Source organism: Cricetulus griseus, chromosome 7 (assembly GCF_003668045.3).
Source record: "Cricetulus griseus strain 17A/GY chromosome 7, alternate assembly CriGri-PICRH-1.0, whole genome shotgun sequence".
Classification (NCBI taxonomy): Eukaryota; Metazoa; Chordata; class Mammalia; order Rodentia; family Cricetidae; genus Cricetulus; species Cricetulus griseus.
Genome location: NC_048600.1, coordinates 61,240,448 through 61,263,249, shown reverse-complemented (window position 1 = coordinate 61,263,249; position 22,802 = coordinate 61,240,448). Strand labels below are relative to the sequence as shown.

Here is a 22,802-nt window from a genome sequence, read left to right as displayed (position 1 = left end):
ATGAGCTGGGGGATGCTGAGGACTCTAGAGTTGGCAGAAGTGATGACAATCCTTCAGCCTTTTTGGTTATGGATTATGTAGTGAGCAGAAATCAGGATAAATTGTAGCTCCAACAAAATTTCTTAACCAGCATAAATTTGAAAACATATGGCTAAACAAACATGATTCCCTAGAACATGTCAGGCAAGAGGTAAGAACACATGCATTCATTCATGTGATGGACTAGTAAAGGTGAGTGTGCACATGCATGGATGCTATTGACAAGGGTGAAGGCACATGCATGGATGCTATGGGCAAGTAAGTATGATTGCATGTGCATGCAAGTTATAGTCAAAGGTTAATAAAGAATTAAATACAGCTTTCCATGCATGATGGCTGCACAAAGTCAGCCTTCATTTCTTTCAGTATTTTTGCTTTTAAAAACTATTTTCAAATGCTTAACTTAAAAACCATTCTAAGTCAAAGCATTCTATGATAGGGGGGAAGAAGGAACATTGTAATTGTCTTTGAGACAGGGTCTAAGTTAGTCCAGGGTGGCAAAACTCCATAGGCTGTTGAGGAACAACTCAAACTTTGATCATTCTGCCTCTAGCTGGAAACAGCTGAGATCACTGGTGAGAACTAAAATATACTTCTATGATTTAATTCAAATTCCATATATTTTACTTTATTTGTGATCCTAAAGGTACTTTGTTGTACAGTAGTATTTTAAGATGTGTTATGTTTGTTGATGCTGTGGAATTTTTTTTTTAGTGACACAAAGCTGTGTTGCAGTCTTTTTGTTGTGCAGTCTTTTATATTGCATTTTTTTAACCCTGTGAAGCTGTTCTACTTTGATTAATATACCTGATTGGCCAAATAAAGAAGTGAACAGCCAATAACAAGGGAGGGGGAAGGAAAGTTAGGACTGGCAGGTAGAGAGAATGAATAGAAGGAAAGAGAAAAAGAGGAGCAAGAGAACAAGGAGAGGGGGAAGATAGGTAGGGGCCAGCCACCCAGCCACACTCAGCCACAAGTCAGAGTGAAAGATGCACAGAAGCAAGAAAAGGAAAAGTCCCAGAGGCAAAAGGTAGATGGGGTAATTTAAGTTAAGATCTGGCTAGAAATAAGCCAATCTAAGGCTGGGCGTTCATAAGTAAGACCCTGCATGATTTGTTTGGGAGCTGGGTGTCAGGCCCCAAAAGAATTAAAAGGGAAAGAAAAGAGCCAACATCAGTATTTGGCTAAATCAAGTCATGAGTTGTCCCAGGAGGAAATAGACTTCATTTTATACAATTATGAATGTGCTTTTTCTGATCATGTCCCGAACTCACAGCCTAGGCCTGCATATAGGTGACTAGTTAGGGTGTATCACAGTTCATCAGTTTTGTGCCTTTGTTTCTGGTGTTGGGATCCAACAAGAGTCTCTCATGGGCTAGCCAAGCACTGTATCATTGAGCTCTGACCTCAGCCCTTACAGTTCCTTTAAAGGCCACTGTGGAAGATATTGGTATTAGGTATTTTATTCCATCAACCCAAAAGAATTATATTTAATTTTTTCAGGTTTTAAATTACATCATTAATTTATTGGTTGCATATTTCCTTTTTTATTTTTGCAGGGGTGTGGTGGTGGTGGTGGTGGTTTGAGGCAGGGTTTCTCTGTGGTCTGTCCTGGAACTAGCTCTGTAGACCATGCTAGTCTCGATTCACAGAGATCTGCCTGCATCTGCCTTCCGAGTGCTGGGGTTAAGGGCGTGCACCACCACCACCACCACCACCACCACTGGGCCAGATTGCATATTTTCTTACTATGTGTCTTACATTGTAAATGGGTCTTGCTCAAGTTCTGGAATGTCACAAACCTATTAGAAGGGACTTTGCTTCGTGTGTGTGTGTGGGGGGGGGGAGGTGTTGTGTGTTGATTAAGGGTACTCTAAAATTCAGAATAAGCCTTACTTGCTCCTGACGGTTTTCCAAAACCCTTTCTGAAAATTGACTTTGAAGTTAATAAAGTTCTGCCTTGAAGTCAACAAAGTTATTCCAGAGCCCTAGCTCAGCTCTCTGATTACGAAAGGTGGGAAGAGTTAGTGATTGTGTTGTCCAAGCACTGTGGGAGAGGAGGAGGGACTGTTTGATACAGTCTCCAAATCCCAGGCCTCTCTTGAAGTCATTCCTTAGCTGAAGCTTGGCCTTGAATTCACCAGGGTCCTCTCTCTACCTTTCAAGTGCTGGGAATACAAGTGAGTTCTGGTTTTATAAGCATTATCTACAGGCCCAGCTTCTGAAATAGAAAGTTTCAATTTTAAGAAATGAAACATTTGAGCTGGCCTCAGTAGCACGTGTTTAATATCCCAGCACCCAGGAGTCAGGTGGGAGGATCCCGCTTCTGAGCTAGATGAGGTATAAAAAGACCCTGTCTCCAAAGAAATGTAGACACTGAAGAAGAAAAAGGAAAAAGAAAAGCTTGTGAATATCATACCTGTTTTATTCAAAATGTATCCACTAAGTGATCATGCTGAGGAAAAATATGCTAACAAAAGAATGTTTCCAGTCTTCAAATTCAAGCTGTAAGACTGGACATGTAATCATAGGATTGGGGAGGTTGAGACAGTGGAGCTCTATGAGTTTGAAGTCAGCCTGGTTTATCCAGCAAGTTCAGGGCCAGCCAAGGCTACAAGTTGAGACCCAGGCTCAGAAAACTGAATGACAAGAACCACAAATATTAAGTTGTCATTCTCTCCAAACCATAGACACACACACACACACACACACACACACACACACACACACTAAAACTCCAGGGATAGAGAAGGGGTAGAGCTCTAGTTCATGAGCAAGCACTTGCCTCATAATACCCTAAATTAGGTTCATTAGAAAACCCCCCAGTGAATTTTTGGAAAAAAATTAAAACAATTATTTAGTAAAATGTTGGGTGCTAATTCTCCTCTCCCTCCCACATTTTGTATGGCAGGTGCTGTGGATTCTGATGTAGTAGTGACTGCAGTGGTGGGTGACCCTGTCACACTGCCATGTATTTACTCAACAGATCTTGGAATCAGTAACTCTTGCTGGGGCCTTGGCGAGTGTAAATTTTTTTATTGTGCAAGAACACTTATCTGGACTAATGGATATCGAGTCACCTATCAGAGGAGTAGCAGATACCAGCTAAAGGGGCCTATTTCAGAAGGAAATGTGTCCTTGACCATAGAGAATGCTGCTCAGAGTGACAGTGGTCCATATTGCTGTGTAGTAGAAATCCCTGAATCTTTCAGATATGCGACGTATTCGCTGGAAATTAAGCCAGGTAAGCTCTCTTTGTTTTTTTGTTGTTGTTGTTGTTTATTTCTTGACAGTGAACTTAGTCCTCTGTTTGCTAGTGTTTTCTGTTTTCCTCTAAGAAGGAAACTGAAGGTTGTTATAAATATGTTTGTGTATAGGTGAGGAGTACCATTCCCTGTCTGCCCTGCCTTGGGCTTTTGGAGTAGGTCTTACATCTTGCCATACAATTCGTTGCTCGAACAATGGAAATGACCTGATAGAATTGTGTTCCCTCCACCACCTGTTTACAAGACACTTTGCAGTGTGATCACATGAGCAGTGGTTAGTCCATGGTCACTCTGCAGTGTGATCACATGAGCAGTGGTTAGTCCATGGTCACTCTGCAGTGTGATCACATGAGCAGCAGTCATTAGTCCATGAATGATGCTGATACACAGTTCCCTCCAAATAGCTTCTTTAGAAGGAGAATGTGGAGATCAGACCTCCGGGTAGGAGGAAGAGCATTAGAAAGAAACAATACAATATATGAGGTTCATCACTTGATGGGGTATGCAGGGGCTTCCAGGGAAGGAGGGCCTATTCCTTACAACCTGGACAGGAGATTCATTAAGAGTAGGAGTGGGGGTCGGTAGAGAGAGAGGGAGAGCTGCTAAGACTGGAATGGCAGGGCAGACCAAGGACCCTCTTCAGAGAGCAGCCTGCACAATACTATTCTCAGGAGTGTTATGATTTTGCAAGAGAGAGACCTTGGCAGGTTGGGTGCAAACCATGGTGGAAGAGAGTTGGACAAGCCATGCAAACAATGCTAATGTGGAGAGTTTTATTGGGGGAAAGGAATGGGAAAGAAGGGAGGAAGAGAGAGGGGAGGGGAAAAGGGAGTGCAGGGCAGATTTGTGGGAAGAGAAAGCAGAGAAAAAGTGAGGGCCAGAAAGTCACTGAGAGGCAGACAGAAATAGAGACAGGGTACTGCCTGTGTGCTGGGCAGGCTGTGTAGTGTGTGTGTGTGTGTGTGTGTGTGTGTGTGTGTGTGTGTGTGTGTGTGTGTGTATGCTAACATTCCTCCTTTTTGTTTATTAAAAAGAGTTATGTATGGCAGGTTAGGACAATGAAGGCATCAAGTTGTCCAGACTACTTCCTGCTGATCTGGGGGTGTGGAAATCTTGGGGAACCCGAGAACTGGGGAGTTGGCCACATCCTGGAATGGCTGGTTGCCTTACCATTGTTCAGGCTCTCTAGAACTGTCCAGTGTCTCAGGCCTGGTGATATGTTTGCAGAACAGAGGATAACATTAAGTTTAGGGAGTTATGTTCTGGTAAGTGAGGGAGGGAGTGTCAAGACCAGGGAGAGGTGGGGAGGCTTTAGCTGCTTGGGTCCTGGTAACTGAAGGAGAGATGCATCACACCTGTTCTGCTGTTAATACAAGTTTACTTCCTGGAACTTATAAGATTTCCTTGAGTTTGTGAAAAGTCAAAGTTTAGAGGTGGTTTTAGACATTGTTTGTAATCAGTACTGAAACTCACACTGCAGAAACCGCAGTGTACTCATGCCAGAATTGATTCTGGTTGAAAACTTTGACACTCTTTCTTCTTTCTGGAAAACTGTGAGAATGTTTTTAGCACAATGAAAAGTACCCTTTAAGTCTATAGTGAGAGGGAATTTAAAATCCTGTTCTTATAGTCATGTTCATATAGTGATAGTACGGTGTTTAGTACTCTGCCAGAGCTTGGTTAATAGTCATCAGAATTTCATCCATGACTGTTAAGACTATGAACTTTTGGAGTTTTACTATAATAATAGCATAAAGAGATAGATCAGGGACACGTTTCATCAGCATTTAAGCTTTTTTTTTTATCCTCAGATATCATAACTTACATTTACATACCTTAATTCACTTTCTTAGACCCTGAAACATTCTTAGATCCTCACCTCTTAAGATTTGTACCTTAAAACACCATTTATCTAATTTACCAGGAGGTACAGGTGGCTGGCCACTGAGAGCATTCACTATAAAGCAAGGTCCTTTACACAAATTAATGGTAAAAGTTACATTAAAAATGTTTTGTGAGTTTTATTCTGAGTCTGGTAGCAAGGTGAAATGTATCTAGACTTGGTATTGGCTCTAGGAGAGTGAGGCCTGTGACCTGAATTTTACAGGGAAGTGAGAAGGCAGCTGAAGCCTTGGTTCTTGCTGTTAAGCTGGACTGTAGTGATATTTGTGGTTTATTAAAATCTGGCCTGAGGATTCAGAAAAGCAAGATCAGCCTCAAGCTATGAGATCAGGCAGTGTTGGCACACATCTTTAATCCCAGAACTCAGGATTAAGAGATAGATGGATCTTTGTGAGTCCAAGGCCACCCAGGTGTACTCCAGGTTGAATCAGTCTAAAAGAATAACAGATTGCATGCCTTTAATTCCAGAACTAGAGGGTTATAAAAGATGGAAGCAGGGTCTTCATTAGTCAGTATGAGGCATTCAGTCTCCAGCCACTCTTCATTAGTCAGGAGAGGCAGTAGTTTGAAGCTATGTGGTTCAGGCATTCATTCTGAGGTAGAGGTAAGAAGCCAGTGGCCAGCTGCTATTCTTTTCTGATATTCAGCTTGAAGTTTGAACCCCAATATCAGTCTCTGGGTCTTTTACTTATTTTTTGATACACTGGCCAAACTACTAGTCGTAAGACAGCATCAGAATTCTGAGAAGAATAAACTTTACATGAGTTAATGATTAAAAATGACAGAGACTTACTTGCTGGCTGCCTATCCTCTATGTTCACTTTGTTTAGGCAACTGGAGGCTGTCAATTACCCAGTGTCCTGATTTGTTCAGGGTCTGGAGAGGGTCTTCGAAGCAGTTGAGGTGAAACACAGGTTGGCTCACTGGCTAGTGCTGCCACTTTTGAAGCCAGTTCCTGGTGGAGGTTCTTCTGTGTACATCCATATTCTTTGGAGAAAATAGGAGTGCTTCCAGGAGCTGGCACATGTCTCTCTATTACAAAATGCTTTTTAATTAAACATTTTAAATGTCATAATCTGCAGATCTCTGAGCATTTGAGGACTATCTATTAGGTATATCTGAGTGGATTTTGTTTCTAGTTCTTTGCTTTAAAATTAACTCTGAAAACTTATTGGGAACAAAGTAAGGCTTATCCCTGTAATTAATAGTCTTAAACTTTTATCACCATATAGAGTATATTTTAAACCAGAGTTGAATAGCATATATATACTATGTCACAAAATTTCATAGTAATCCCAAATATTTGAGACTTACTAATTTCTTAATCTAGAAGGAGATACAATGAACAGAGAGGTCATAAGACCTTAAAAATTAAAAGGAAAAACTGGTGGATGCTGAGCAAAATGAAAACCTCAAATCTGGATGCATTACATTTTCTTTCTTCCTTCCTTCCTTCCTTCCTTCCTTCCTTTATTTTTTTTTTCTAGAGAGGGTTTATCTGTGTAGCCTTGGCTGTCCTGGAAATAGCTCTGTAGAAAAGGCTGACCTTGCATTTGCAGTGACCCACCTACCTCTGCCTCCAGAGTGATGGGATTAAAGGAGTGTTTTCAAGACCGACCACTGGGCTTTACATTCTCCTTATTGATATAAGGATCTCTTTGCATTGAATAAAAGAGAAGACTCATAAGAATTTCTTGACTTCTGGTGCTATTCCTAACAGTTTTACTAAAGGGTATACAAAAACAACAGAAGTCAATCATAGAAATAATCTGTCTCCATTTTTAAATTAAGAACATTTTCTGTAATCTCTCAGCTTCTAGACCTTGTTATTCATCCATTTGTTCATTTTCATGTTTAAATTGATTTTTAAAACTACATTACTATTCTGTTGCTATGAATGAATGATGTGTATGCAGTGTATATGCATACCATGATGAATTTGTCAGAGGGCAAACTTGTGGGGTTGATTCTCTCTTTACATAATTACATGAGTTCTAGGAGTGTAAGTCACCTATCCAGTCTTCCAAGTCAAGTGCCTCTACCCATTGAACCATTATTCTGGCTCCCTGTTTTGTGATTTTTTTATGAATTTTGACACGGGGCCTTGCTCTGTAAATCAATTTGACCTGGAATTTCTTGTCTATTTCCTTAAACTCCTAAATTTGGGTTTGCAGGAATGTGATACCACACCTTGTTAGGGTGAGGTCCATTCTGATTCGGCAAGGAGCTGCCTTGCAAAACTATGTCTGGGAGGCAACTTAGGGAAGCCAGAAGAAGATGGTCATAGAGTGTGCAACGAATGATGTATAGAGACAGCTTTGGGGAAGAGACATAAGGCTCGCAGTGTGTATCACAGATGTGAAATGATATATTTACCTGGCTGAAGTTAAATAACTCTGGAATCAAAGGGTACCCACTCACATGAGAATAAACCTTACACACACAACACAGAGAGACATAGAGACATCGAGAGAGAGAAAGGGATCACTAGAAAAACAAAACCCTCTTAGGGAATGTGTAGAAATTGGTCTAGCATACCTGAAGCCTTTGCTTCTGTCCCTAGAACTGCAAAAACACTAATCAAATAAGGGGTGTGTTATGGCTTAGGAAGGCACTAGTCTAGCACACATTCCTGCCTAAAACACTGGGGTCAAATTCCCAGCACCAGAATAGGGATAGGCATGGCATCATAGCATAAAATTACCAATTTCTACTCATTAATTGAAGGTTTTATGAAGCTTAGATATTTGTTAACCGGTCAGTGCTTAAAGAGTGATTCCATAGGTGATCCAACAACTCTGTTTCATCTTTTACAACCAAGTCAACATTTTCTCATGGCTTAAATACACCAAGCTTCCTCTCCAGTGGTCCTAGGAACCTCATCAGCTCCTTTGGACTTTCCCATCAACTTGGGAGAATAAAATCCCAGAGAAAGATGAGCAAAGCTCCTGAGCTGCTGATTCTTTCCTGATTGTGCTGTTATAGTGATCTTCTGACTAGATTGCCCCATGCTTGCTTTTCTCTCACCTAGAGATTTCTGCTCTCCAGGGATGGTTTGTACTGTGTTCAGGCCTCTGTCCACACATTGGACTGGTCAGCAAACCACCCAGGCCAGGTGATAAACATAACCACTCATTGGTGTGAATAGTTTCATTGCATCACAGCCACACCCACTCTTGCTATGTTGTCAGCAGTGATTTTCAAACTGACATGTGTGCTTGCTCCTGAACACTGTGTTTTTTAGTTACTGAGCCCAAGACACTTAACTGTCTGGCCCTCTATAGGAAAGGGGCTTGAGGGAGAATGAGATGGCTCAGTGGGAGGTGCTGACTAATAAGATTGATGACCTGAGTTCAATCCCTGGCACCAAATGGAGGAAGCAGAGAACAGACTCCTGACATCCATCCGCATTTGTGACATCACACAAATAAATGAATAAATTCATGCATAGAATTTAAGGGGTTGCTCTGCATCTGCCATTTCCCTATACATCGTAGGAACACTACTGTTTTTCCTTTATTTCAAGGTAAACATACACTGCATTAAGGGATTATGCATCCCACATAAAGAAGGGTTTTCAGAGCAATTTTTCCTTGTTGCTGAGCATTAATTTTGCAGTTAGCACAGGTAATATTGAGGTTATGTCTTCTGACACTGACAGTATGAGTCCTGACACTATTTTGCCTTAGGTCCTGTCTAGGAACATAGCATACTAAGACCTATTTGGATGCTTAAAGCCCCTTGGAAGCTGTTGATTTGTGAATTGTAGGTTCAACCTGCCTAATCCAAAAATCTTACCTCTTCAGAGATTCAAAATCTAGAACCTTTTAAATGTGGACTTGGTAAAGCACCTGGAAATTTCAACACCATGAAATTATCACATGCAGAATTATCATAAGTTTATAAACTTTCAATTAACATATATACATAAATTGCAGGCATATGAATGCTACATCAACCATGTTTATGCTTGAGGATCATTTATAAGACAGTATCTATATGCAAATGTTCTGAATTGTTAAGAAAGATTTAAATTTTGAAACCAAACATTTTTGGATGAGGGGTATTCATATTGTCTGTCAAGATAGGAAGAAACCATAAAAGACAATATCCAGTCTCTACCCAAATGTTCAAAACCCATTTGTGTTGGGGCTTGTGTGGGATCTGCATGGTAAGATGCAGGGCTATAGGGTGTGTCTGTCCTCTTGGGACTCACTGTAGAGAACATGCAGGGTCTGGAAATTGAGTATGAAGTGGGTCACGAGTGAGATCAAAAGTCCCCACACCAGTCACACAAATGCTTAGAGATCTGAGGACCTGACAGCTGTCATTTATAATGTGTCCTTAGAAGCACAGGCTATGTTCTCATTTCCATGTCATCAGTGCAGCTGCCTGCTATTGGTGAGCTGTCCCCACAGCACTTCCTTGCCCTGTCCTACTTGGTCAATGACACAGGTCAGAAGTTCAGGAGAGGAGCCTCTCTGGGGACAGCCTCTCACTGGTGCTACAACAGAAGCTCTTGTCCCTTCTTGTTGACAAATCCTTGTTTCATCATGATTTCCAAATCCAGAAATTCCAACAAGTCCTCCAACAAGTCCCACAACTATACCAAGACCCACAACAACAGGAAAACCCACAAAAACGGGAAGACCCACAACAACAGGAAGACTCACAACAGAAATACCCAGAACTACAAGAAGGCCCACAACTACAGTGAAACTCACGACTATGTCAACAAGACCCACACTTGTAACAACATCACCTAGAGTCTTTACCTCTATGCCTACAACACCAGCACAAACAGAGACTCACACACCAGGTAAAAGCCAATGTGGTTCAGGAACCAGTGTCCCTCTTATCAGTGGCTGTAAGATACACAGACACTGAGTAAAATCAGAAGTATAAATGGGTGAAGAGTTCTTAACTGGGTCCCAACAACAGCTTCGAAAAGACTGTAGTTTTCCAGTCTTAAGGTACATTTACCTTCTGATCTGTATGAACTTGAAGATATAGAGACACCATCTTTCTATTTTAGATTCCCAGGGGATTCACTCCTAGCCAGACTTAGGTGGATCATTATCTAGGATAGCTGATGAGGATGGAGGCACTCTGGATCTGCTTGTCATGACTTTTGGTGAGAAACTAAGGACTGACTGAGAACTAAAGTCATGGTAGGGAGACCCTTGACCCTTTGCATCATTCTGAAATTGATCCATACAGCTGAGGCCATGGTTCAGTGAAGCTAACATTTAGCGTTTCCTGGACATCACGACACATGCTCCATGCTTTATGATGCAGAGATTAAATCTCAGATAATTATGTCCTATATAGCTGTGGTCTGTCCCTATTTTATAATGACAGGAACTGACATAGTCAGAAAGTTCATGGTAGAGTAATGAAGACAGAAGGTGGCTCAGACTCTGTCCCTGATCACTTGAGTTGGAACCTGTTTCTTCTGACTCCAGGACACAGATGTTGAGAGGGTTTGTAATGTTCTCACATCCTCACTGGAAAGGCATCCTGACACCACCCTCTAAAGAGACAGTGGATGTCTTCTGAAGGTTTACTTTAAGGATCTTTCAAAATATTCATGTACCATGAAAAAGTGCAATATTTGTAATTTATAGGTATAAAACACACACACACACACACACACACACACACACACACACACACACACACACACACACATCAAATTCAAAGTTTTTAGGAAGTGATTTAACATGCTCATTCTTTTGAATGAGGCCATGTAGTTCAAATTTCAAATTGCCTATAGGTAAAGTTAATATTAATGGGTAGTACCTTGACTTACAGTGGGGGAGAAGTTTGTCATCCTGAAGGCAAGTTTAGGTCCAACCCTTCTACATATAAGAGTGAACAGAAAGCTGTAAGAGGGGCTCTCAAAGCTTCTTAAAACTTGTCCATCCCCTGGGGTAGGGCTCGATTCTGATGAGAGAAGAAGTCACATAGCTTCTTTTATTTTTAGGATAATCTGTTGGGTGTTATATTTATTTCTTTCCCTTCTTTTATTGCCTTTGGTAATTTCAAGCAGAATGACCCTGAAGGACTGGGCTGCTCACTGTGTTTGCAGAGGCCTCTAGGTTATAACTAGGCTTGTCAAGCATAGGTTTTGTGAGAAAAACCACTTTTTCCCAGGTAGCTGCAAACCCTGAATAAATGCAAGGATATCTCAGGTTAACAGAATTTTTTAATACTTAATTACAGCCTCTATCAGGGGATGGGCTCATGACCTGAGGACCTGTAGTATTTCTATTCATCGCATGGGCACTGTGTGTACTATGTCAACTGAGATGGTTTTCATTTGCTAAAACTGGAAACATGGAGTCTTGTGATGTCTGCTACATCTGTAAAATGCAGTGAAGGTCTCCTTGTCAGAACGTCACAACCCTTACATATGTCTGATATCAGCAGAAAGAGGATTCTGTGTTTCATTTGCAGACAATAGACAGAGTGAAACAATAGATCCCTTGCTATAAAATAGATATTACAAATATACTTTGAATGTGTAAGTGTTCAAAACTTGCTGTTCAGTGAATCTTCTGCCTTATTAAATCCCAACCTCACATGGTATGAGACACATTGACTTTGTGGGTAACTTCTACAGATGTGGAAAAAAATCTAAATTTTTGTGTTTATAATTAATTTTTCCTCTTGTTGAGCAGATTGGAATACCACTGTGACAGATTGGAATACCACTGTGACATCCTCCAACAACTCTTGGAATAATTACACTGTAAATATATTCTTCCCCAATCAACCATGCTCACTTGTGCATCTTCTCAGATACAATTTGTAGCTAAAGATGTCTGTAAAATTAGTTCACATATATTTGTGTTTAAAAAAAAAGAGTCAGATATAGTGGTATCTTCCTTATTCTCAGGACACAGGAAGTTAATACAAAATATCAAAAAAATTGAAGCCACCCTGGACCATTAGGCAACGTAGGCTATATAGTGAGTGACATCCTCTCTCAAAAACTGTGGATAAGTAAATTAGTAAGTATTTAAAAATGAAGAAATTAAGAGTTTGAGCTTGGGCCTGGAGAGATGGCTCAGAGGTTAATAGCACTGGCTGCTCTTCTAGAGGTCATGAGTTTGATTCCCAGCAACCACATGGTGGCTCACAACCATCTAAAATAAGAACTGGTGCCCTCTTCTGGTGTGTAGGCAAACATTCAGGTAGAACACTATATGTAACTAATAAGATCTTATACAAATAAAATAAGGAGTCTGATGTTTACAGAAGACATTTGAATTCAAGATGTTCATTCACATTCCCATTGAGCATTCTCTGTAGAGACACGGGGGATATTTTGTTTCCCAAAACACCCCAGAAGGTGATTAAAGCAGACAAAATCACACACATGATGGATGAGCCCACAGTAATTATGTGGTTAGATTTTTGACTGAGGTAGTTACCCATGTAGTCACCTCACCTAACATAGAACAGGTTTCCACCATGGTCAAAGGCACTGATTTTTACATTGTCTTGGAGTTCTGCTGCCTTTACCACCTCAGATCCTTGGTCTTCCTGTATATTCCAGACTAGCCACAGGCTGGTAAAGATGAAGCTCCAGGACTAGAGTCTAGGTTAGGGTCCAGCATGTGTTTTCTGTTCCTCTCACTTGGTGCCCCTTGTGTTTACTGCTGTTTCCTTATTGCCACTGTTGTTTTCTTCATTGTTTCCTTAGGAATCCATCCCTACACTGAATCCAGAGGAGAAAATGAATAAGGGTTTCACTCTTGGCACCACCTTTGCTGCCCTGCTGCTGCTGCTGTTTGTGTCTGCCCTGGCTTTCACGGGTAAGTTCACAACGGTCCCAAAGAAGGATACCCAGGTTTCTCTGACTGCCTTTAAGCAAGTACACTTGCCACAGGGGCTTTTAGCTCACATGCCTTCCCGATCTCCAGATCCAAGATACACATGGTAAGCCATCTACTCCCCAAGCAATGTGTTAGGACCCACAGAACTCTGTGGCTTATTTCTGGCATTAGATGAGTGTTATGCTCAGTGAACTTACAACATTGCAACTATGTCTGCAAATATTCCTAATCTGAAAAATCTCAAGGAGCTTTAATACTACTATAATTTTTCAGTTAAAACATTTTATTTATTTATTCATTCATTCATTTTACATCTTGATCCTGACCCCAGGTTTCCCTCCCTCATCATTCCCATTCCCTCCCTGTGCTGCCCATCTGCCAACCTCCCCCTGCTGCTTCTGTTCATAAAGGCCAGGCTTCCTATGGATATCAATAAAGCGCAGCATATCATGCTGTGAGTTAATACAATTTTTTGTTGGTTTAATTTTTGTGTCTACATTTTTTTTGCTTTTAGTTTGGGTTTTTGTATTTGTGTTTTTTGCTGTGTGATCATGTAGTTCAGGCTGGCATTGCACTTACTAGGCAGCTCCTGATGACCTTCCTCAGGATCCTCCTGCCTCCAACATCCAAGTGCTAGACTTCCAGAAATAGCCTGCAGTGCTTGGCAACACTGGTTTCCTAACCCTCTCATTTTTCAGCTGGTTCCATTAAAGAGGAAACATTCCATTTTCCAGAAAAAAATTAAATACTAAGACACCAGAGATTTTTGGATTGGCTTCACAGTTTTAGGTCACTTTAAGACCTTAGATGTGTTCTCTCCTTTCCTACCCTTGGGGTCACTTGTTCCCATGATCATACTGTGGAATGTGCTGGGATGTATTTAGAAGATGCAAATTAGACCCTGGTGGGAAGCCACCTGCTAAATTCTGGAACAGAGTATTTGTGGGTGATGCCAAATCCTACATGGTCCTCTCCATGGGTACAACCTTATGAAAAAGAAGTCAGGGTCTCTGAGGTAAACTGGAATGGATTGTTTTGATTCTTTTTGAACAAACAATCTTGAGAATATCTCTCTATGCTCTTTTCCTTATAAATCTTTCCTTACTAATTAATTCATCAATTCTTGGTTAATTTGAAACAGGGACATATAAATTATTTCTTTACTAATTGATTCATCAATTGGTTGGCTGATTTGAAACAGAGTTCACTGTGTGGTGCAGACTGACCTTGACCCTGCTATGTAGCCAAGGCCAGGCTGAACCCACAATCCTCCTGCCTCAGACTCATTTACTCTGGGATAACTGCTATGTTCCCCAATGCTTGGCCCCCATTCTCTAGGAAGTAAAATTTACTGAGTCCCTTTCTTGTTACCCTCACTTCTCAGTGATGCATTCTACATTCTGTATTTCTCTGCATTTATGGCAGCACAGGAACAGAAGACCTCTTTATTATAGTCTCTCATAAGTAGACACTGAGTTGTTAAGTTTGACTCCTGGAGCTAGTATTGAAGCAGTTGCCCTGACCCACTCTTGTTTCACCCAGTGATTTCTTTCATTGAGGACCTATTCTATTAAAAACTGAAGAAGTAAATCACAGAGCACATAAGCTAGTTGGAAGATCCTTTGAGGGGCTTTTAGGGATATGCTGGGGTTGACAGGGTTAGGTGGTGACCTGTTTGAGAGAGCCTCAAGGGAGGAGAAGATTTAGAGCAAGATGACTTCTTAGGTGCTAGAAGTGTAACAGCACTGTGGTCTAGCCAGTGTCTCCACACCCCTCTGTGCCAAGTGGTTACACTATCAATCTTTTTAATTTGTCTATAGATTGGCAATACCCAGGGCCATTTCTTTCAATCAAAATCAATATTCCACAGGCTGACATATATAGACTCACCCATGTGATCATAGGGAGCTTACTCTCTCTCTCTCTCTCTCTCTCTCTCTCTCTCTCTCTCTCTCTCTCTCTCTCTCTCTCTCTCTCTCTGCAGGTTGGTAGCATTCCACATCTTTTAGATTGGAGCTTTACAGAAGACAGAACTTGTGGGCCCTTGAGGTGAAGTCAACCTCTACATAATTGAAGAAAGTCTTTACCCTACAGAATGAGTAACAGTGTCCCTCTGAGGGAACATCTGCCTGATTCTGGAAGAACAGCAAGTGGATTTGACAGCACAACCACCCTCAAATACCCTTTACAGCTCCAGGACTATTTTCTGTGTGTGTTCATCCGTCAGTGGTGGAGAGGGTGACACTCAGCTGTGTATACTCAAACTCACTGTCCACATCATCCTATTTGTTACATCACCACTGTCTCAGTTTCTCTACTCACTGCAGCAATTCTCTCAAATATGAGCATTTTATACTTTATGTCAATAAAGTCATTGTTAATGTAAGAAACAGACTCTTGCCTTCTTTATTAAAACCATTAAGGGAGAAATAAGATTGAAAAGTTAGAGTGAGGGCTGGTGGGAGGGGCAACTGGAATTTAGAAGTATTACTCAATCATTTCATGTTTTTCTATTTGATTGTATTTGGAATTGTCACTTTTTCTCCCCTCCACAAGGGGTCCAATCATGAAAACATGCAGGTGTTAAGTTCCCTCATAGATAAATGAAAGGGACTCTAATGCCACCATTAGAGTTTGTTAAGCTTTCTCATAACTCTGGAAATATGATACGTTATTATATGGATGATCATAGGGTAAGGATGGGTGTTTCATGTCAGGAGAGTTTTCCATGGTGAGTCTGGCACAGGCCTACATTAGGGGATGTAAATAGTGGACCAAGGGATTGAGTTCATTAGTGTTATTTCTACTTCAGTCTGACTTGATGCTCAGTGTTCCCATGCTCAGCCTCTGGCTCCTGAATTAGGTACTAGGAGGAGACAATGCAGAAATGAAGGGGCAAGGAGGGAGCAGGACACAGGCTCTGCCTGAGAGGAGTGCTATTCCAGGTGCACATACTTTGGGACTATCACTGGTTCATTCAGAGTTCTAAATGTATAATTGTCTCCAGATCATATTTATATTTAAATTTATTTCAAAAGGACAAAGCATTTTTGATAGCGGATCAGTTTACCACAATCAATGAAATACTGGTTTTGCTAAGAGTTAAAAAGGCTGTTGTGTTGGTATCATCATTGTCAGCCCAGTTGTTGAGAAGAACAGAGTTGCAAGAGGGTAATAATTTCTATTTCAGTTTGAGTAATCCTGACTCCAATTAGAGTCTCTCAGCCCATAGCAGAGTGGGATGCTGGATCTTAGTCCACATTCCACTGCTGCTCTACAGAGTTCTATGAAATAAGTATGTGTCTTATTGGGGGTTTCTTGGGAAGTCATATAGTAAGAAGTTGCATTCTGCGTTTGCCAAATGGGACTTTCTTGTCTGCTCTAAAAATGGTTGTTAAACTACAGTGTTTTCTGTTTCTTACATTTGCAGCAATTACACATCAAAGCTTGGGTTTAGCAATGATTACACTGATTTGTAGCTTTGCTAGAAATATTTATCAAGATCAGCATGTGTTCTAGAGTGATAAGGTCACTAGATGGGCCCATTCATGCCTGCCTCTCCTGCCTCATTCCTGATTCCTGCCTGATGGCTTCAGGGCTGTGAGATTGTGATTCCTGCTCTGGTATTCAGTTTTCCTAGAGATGCAGGACAGACATAAAGGGGTCTGGAAATCTGTCTGTTTGTCCCACCTAGATTTCCAAATTATGCTAGAATTGAAGAACACAGTGACTAGTGCCATTCTGTGAATGTTGGACTCAGAGAAAAACAGGTCATATATATGGCTCCAATACTAGTTATCAATAGTAACAATAGGATAACCTCTCTGTTTACCCCATCTGTTTGCTGTTATCATGTCCTTGCTTACCTTGGTGGACAGTGGACATCACAATGATGGGTGACCATTGAAATGACTTTGAGCAGTGAAAATATTCCAGAATGCATGTCCCCACCCTAGCAGATATTTTAGTAATAGATGCTGAGTTAAAGCCAATTCAATGATTTTCATATTATTACAACCTGGAATCTATTTTTTATTTTGTTTGATGATGTCTGATACATCTTTAAAATAATCATTTTCCCCTGTGATATAGTTGGTGTCTGTTGTTTTTCCTATACTATAGAAAAATATCAGGTGAGAGAATCATTAGAAATATCCCAGATGAATTTTGTTAAAAATGCCATCAATGTTTCAGTCTTTTGGATTTTATTAAATTTTCTTTCAATTTTGAAATTTTGGGACACTATTGACTCTGTTATTTATAATCTGCTATGGACTGGTTCATCACAATACCTAGCAGTTATTCTTTTCTTTTTGAGATGGTGTCTCAATGTATACTCTCAGCTTGGCTAGGTCTCCCCTATGTGGACCAGGCTGGCCTCAATGTTTCAGAGATTCTCTAACTTCAAATTCTGAGTGCTGGTATTAAAACTATGTGGCAGCATGCCTATTTTGACATCACGTTTAAACTTTGTGAATCTTTTGATACCTTATGGAGCAACAGGACAAGTTCTTTTTTTTTTTATTTGAATTACAAACAAGATTGAATTACATGGCAATCCCAGTTCCCTTCTCCCTCCCTTCCTCCCCTATCACCCCCCAACTAAAACCCTACCTATCACATATCCTTTCTTTTAATCTACACCTGACTCAACCTTTCTGCTCCCTCATGACCTCTGCATCCTTCCTTTTATTCCCTTCTCATTCTCGTAGCTCCCTCCCTCCTCTTCCCATGCTCTCAATTTGCTCAGTGGATGGTGAACCTTCTCCCTTCTCCAGAGGACAAAGTTTGTCTCTTTTAGGGTCCTCCTTGTTTACTAGTTTCTCTGTCAATGTGGCTTGTAGGCTGGTAATCCCTTACCCTATGTCTAAAATCCACATATGAGTGAGTACATATCATGTTTGTCTTTTTTGTGATTGGGTTACCTCGCTCAGAATGGTTTCTTTGAGTTCCATCCATTTTCCTGCAAATTTCAAGATTCCATTGTTTTTTTTTTTTTTTTTTTTTTTTTTTTTTTTGCTGAGTAGTACTCCATTGTGTAAATGTACCACAATTTCTCTATCCATTCTTCAGTTGAGGGGCATCTAGGCTTCTTCCAGTTTCTGCCTATTACAGTTAGTGCTGCTATGGACATCATTGAACAATGTCTGTGTTGTATGGATGTGCTTCTTTTGGGTATATGCCTAAGAGTGGAATTGCTGGATCTTGTGGTAGACTCATTCCCATTTTCTTGAGGAGTCACCATACTGATTTCCAAAGTGGCTGTACAAGTGGTCACTCCCACCAGCAGTGGAGAGGTGTCCCCCTTTCTCCACATCCTCTCCAACATGAACTGTCATTGGTGTTTTTGATTTTAGCCATTCTGACAGGAGTAAGATGGTATCTCAGAGTTGTTTTGATTTGAATTTCCCCGATGGCTAAGGATGTTGAACACTTTCTTATGTGTCTTTCAGCCATTTTAGATTCCTCTATTGAGAACTGTCTATTTAGTTCTGTACTCCTCTTTTTAATCGAATTGTTTGGTGTTTTGGAGACTAGCTTCTTGAGTTCTTTGTATATTTTGAAGATCAGCCCTCTGTCAGATGTGGGGTTGGTGAATATCTTTTCCCAGTCAGTGGGCTGCTGTTTTGACATGCTGTGTCCTTTGCCTTACAGAAGATTCTCAGTTTCAGGAGGTCCCATTTATTAATTGTTGATCTCAGTGTCTGTGCTACTGGTATTATGTTCAGGAAGCGGTCTCCTGTACCAATTAATTCAAGGGTATTTCCCACTTTATCCTCTAATAGGTTCAGTGTGGCTGGGTTTATGTTGAGGTCTTTTATCCATTTTGACTTAAGTTTTGTGCAGGGTGAAAGACTTGGGTCTATCTGTTGTCTTCCACATGTTTGAATCCAGTTATGCCAGCACCATTTGTTGAAGATGTTTTCTTTGTTCTAGTGCATATTTTTGGATTGTTTGTCAAAAATCAGGTGTTCGTAGGTGTGTGGGTTAACATCAGGGTTTTCAACTCTATACCATTGGTCTACCTGTCTATTTTTGTGCCAATACCAAGCTGTTTTCAGGTCTATAGGTCTGTAATAGAGCTTGAAGTCAGCATGGTGTTGCCTCCAGAAGTTCCTCTATTGTACAGGGTTGTTTTGGCTATCCTAGGTCTTTTGTTTCTCCATATAAAGTTGAGAATTGTTCTTTCCCCAACCTTTAATTCTTAGGTACTGTCTGTCTTTGAAGTTGAGGTGTGTTTCTTGTATGCAGCAGAAGGAAGGATTCTGTCTTCTTATCCATTCTGCTAATCTGTGTCTTTTTATAGGGAAGTTAAGATCATTAATGTTGATGGATATTAATGACTATTGATTGTTCATTCTTGTTTGTTTTTGATTTGGTTATGGTGGTGAGATTATGTGTGTGATTCTATCCCTTTTTCCTTTCGGCTGTTGTTAAAGTGGGTTTATCTATTGCCTATATTTTTCTGGTTGTAGTTAACTTCCTTGGGTTGCAGTTTTCCTTCCAGAACTTTCTGTAAGGCTGGATTGGTGGATATGTATTGTTTGAATCTGGTTTTGTCATGGAATATCTTGTTTATTCCATCTATATTGATTGAAAGCTTTGCTGGGTATAGTAGTCTGGGCTGGCATCCACGGTCTCTTAGTGTAGGTAGAATATCTATCCAGGACCTTCTGGCTTTCAGAGTTTCCATGGAAAAGTCAGGTGTGATTCTGATAGGTATGCCTTTATAGGTTACTTGACCTTTTTCATTTGCTGTTCTTAATATTTTCTCTTTGTTCTGTGTGTTTGGTGTTTTGATTATTATGTGGCAAGGAGATCTTTTTTTGGTTCAGTCTATTTGGTGTTCTGTAGGCTTCTTGTATTTTCATTGGCATATCTTTCTTTAGGGTGGGAAAGTTTTCTTCTATGATTTTGTTGAATATGTTTTCTGTGCCTTTGAGTTGCATTTCTTCACCTTCTTCTATATCTATTATCCTTAGGGTGGGTCTTTTCACAGATTCCCATATTTCCTGGATATTTTGTGTTAGGGATTTGTTGGACTTAAGATTTTCTTTGGTTGATGAATCTATTTCCACTAGTGTGTCTTCAACTCCTGAGATTCTCTCTTCCATCTCTTGTATTCTGTTAGTTATGCTTATGTCTGTAGTTTCTGATCATTTACCCAGCTTTTCTTTTTCCAACATTCCCTCAGATGGTGCTTTCTTTATTGTCTTTATTTCAGTTTTTAGGTCTTGAACTGTTTCCTTGAGAGATTCGTTGAATCTTGTATTTTGGGGGTTGTTTTTTTCTTCCATTTCTTTAAGGGATTTTCTCATGTCCTTTTTGAGGTCCTCTATTATTTTCCTGAAGATAATTTTAAGGTCATTCTCTTCTGGTTCATCTGCATTGTGATGTTCAGGTCTTGCTGGTGTATGGATTCTAGTCTCTGGAGGTGTCATATTGTGTTTTCTGTTATTGAATGTGCTTTTACCTTGTCCTCTTCTCATCCTTTCTTCTAGTGGGTGTAGCAGGAGTTTCTTGCTCTCCTGGTGGGTCTGGGACCAAGGTTCTCTTCTGGTAGATGCAAACAGATCCAATACTCTGATGTCTGTTCTCTTCTCGTGGATGGAGGTGTCATGGTTACCAGGGTGATGGCAGTGTTCAGGTGTGTTGGGTGCCTCTGGGCTGGCGGATGGAGACAGAACTGCCACTGGGTGCTCAGTGTGTCAGATCCCTCAGCCGAATTGGTCAGGCGCACAGATCGCTGGTGTCAGATGACTCTGAGCAGTAGCGACTAACAGGAACCTGAAATAGCCCCTGGCCTACCTGGGCCGGCAGATGGAGGCAGAGCTGCCACCAGACCTTGGTGTGTTGGATCACACTGCCAAATTTGGTCCAGTGCACAGATTGCTGGTGTCAGATGACTCTGAGGATTGACGACCAACCAGTTCTTCTTTGAGAACTGTGTGCACAACTTGGAGAGTAATGGAGATAGGACACTGAGTAATTGTCTGACTTCAGGCATGTACTTTTGTTCTGTCCAGACTCTGAACCCCCCAAACCACCAAGAGACCAGATATGATGAAAAAGTAAAGAGTCTTTTTAAATTACAAGTTAACTCTGGTCCTCTATCTGACCGACACAGTGGGTAGGAGGGACCCTGAATAGCAGTGGGGCAGGATATGCATTGGAGTAGAGGAAGGGGGTGTCTGGGTGTACACTAGTTACATAGCAACAGTCTCAGGATTGGGCAACCTGGACTGAGTTGATCGGTGACCTGCAGGTGCAGAAAAGTTGTTATGCCTGAATTTCATATTATCAGTAAAGCACATCCAGAGCTGACAACTAACTTCTTATTGGTTTCTTACCATATGGAGGGAATCTGGTGGTTGCTTCCTAGTAATTAGGGCAAGGACCAGCATGGTCATGCTGCTAAGACAGGGGCCTACATCTTACTGGGTCTTTTCTGCAGCCTGTCAGGGATGCCAAAGTGGGGGGGGGGGCTGAGTGAGGGCCTGGGCCCTTAATTTTAAGGAATTAAAAGTATTTATTCACCTTGAAACCTGACTTCACATTCATTTATTATGGCTCATTAGTTCATTTGGGCCAGATATCTTTACCTTATTATGTGTAGACCCTCAGGACAAGGGCATATAGTGTTACAATTTTGAATGATTTCATCAAGTGCTAGGTACTTTTCTCAGGGCTGTTGATAGAACAGGGTCCACTTTTCAACTCTAGTTCCGGAGATGCTGCAGGGAAGGAGGCAATAGATGTAAAAGGACATCAATTGTAGTCCATTAATCTGCTGATTCATTCCTAGGAGAGGATGTGGTTATAGTGCTTGACTTCCCAAACCTGACATTTGGAACTAGGAAACTGCATAACAGATGAACAGAGACCTTAGCAAAAATAGTTTCCCCACTGTGAACCAATCACACTCAGGCCTTGATCCAAGCTACATCACCAACCCCCCAAATATAGTTTATTCCAGCATAGGCCCTTAGTTTGGGTTTTACTTTTTAAATTTGATTGAAGAATCCAGTCAACTGGGTGTGAGGACCTAGGACCCCCTTGGATGGTGAAGAGTGTGGTGGTCAGGTGACTCCTATGGAGTCACCTCAATGTACTCCTCAATTTGAGGAGTGCAACCTCAAATATCCCAGGTCACCAAGGCTCCCTTTGGTCAATAACTGCCTAATGCTTTATAGGGGTTTAACACCTCTACCCCAAAAGAAAACAAATTAGAAAGTCACCTGGTCTGTCACCTTAAGAGATAAGTCTGGTTAATATGCCTTGTGTTTGGACACAAAAGAGAGGTCAGACACAGCTGCTGATCCAGTGTCCAAGATCCATATGAGATGCCACTGGATCCTTCTGTTTGCTCAAGTGTATGAATGTATGCTGGCCACCCCTGTTTGTGTCTACGGGGTATGTGTGTGTGTCTTTGTCTCACTATATGTTTCTGTGAACTTTGTTTTGCAGTATTCAACAGGTGCTTTTCCTGGTGTGAGAACCTACCCCATGCAGCTGAAGACTCTGCCCCCTCCTGTTGGGGGCCCAAATCATTTTGGCTCTGCCTAGTAACTATAGATATCCTCTACCTGTCCTACTCTGGGAACAGGAGCGCTTACTTGTTTATTTATTTACTTATTTATTTGTTTATTTTGCTTGACTGTTGCTCAAGGTCGGTTCCTTTGTGGGGGTGAAGAGAAATAGGGCATGGGCCTGTCATCAAGCCCCCCTGCCATCTATGTGGAGTGCACAC

General features: G+C 41.0%; 1 protein-coding gene across 1 annotated transcript in view; it reads left to right on the top strand.

Moving 5' to 3' along the window:
- The window catches only part of LOC100757092 (T-cell immunoglobulin and mucin domain-containing protein 2), a 39,050-nt gene that overhangs the window by 61 nt on the left and 16,187 nt on the right, over window positions 1–22,802 (top strand). Inside the window, exons 2-6 of the mRNA XM_035448102.1 lie at window positions 2,951–3,283; window positions 9,778–9,841; window positions 9,929–10,026; window positions 11,891–11,961; window positions 12,919–13,030. Of these exons, the coding sequence (XP_035303993.1) occupies window positions 2,951–3,283; window positions 9,778–9,841; window positions 9,929–10,026; window positions 11,891–11,961; window positions 12,919–13,030 (678 nt within the window). The remainder of the gene's footprint in view (window positions 1–2,950; window positions 3,284–9,777; window positions 9,842–9,928; window positions 10,027–11,890; window positions 11,962–12,918; window positions 13,031–22,802) is intronic.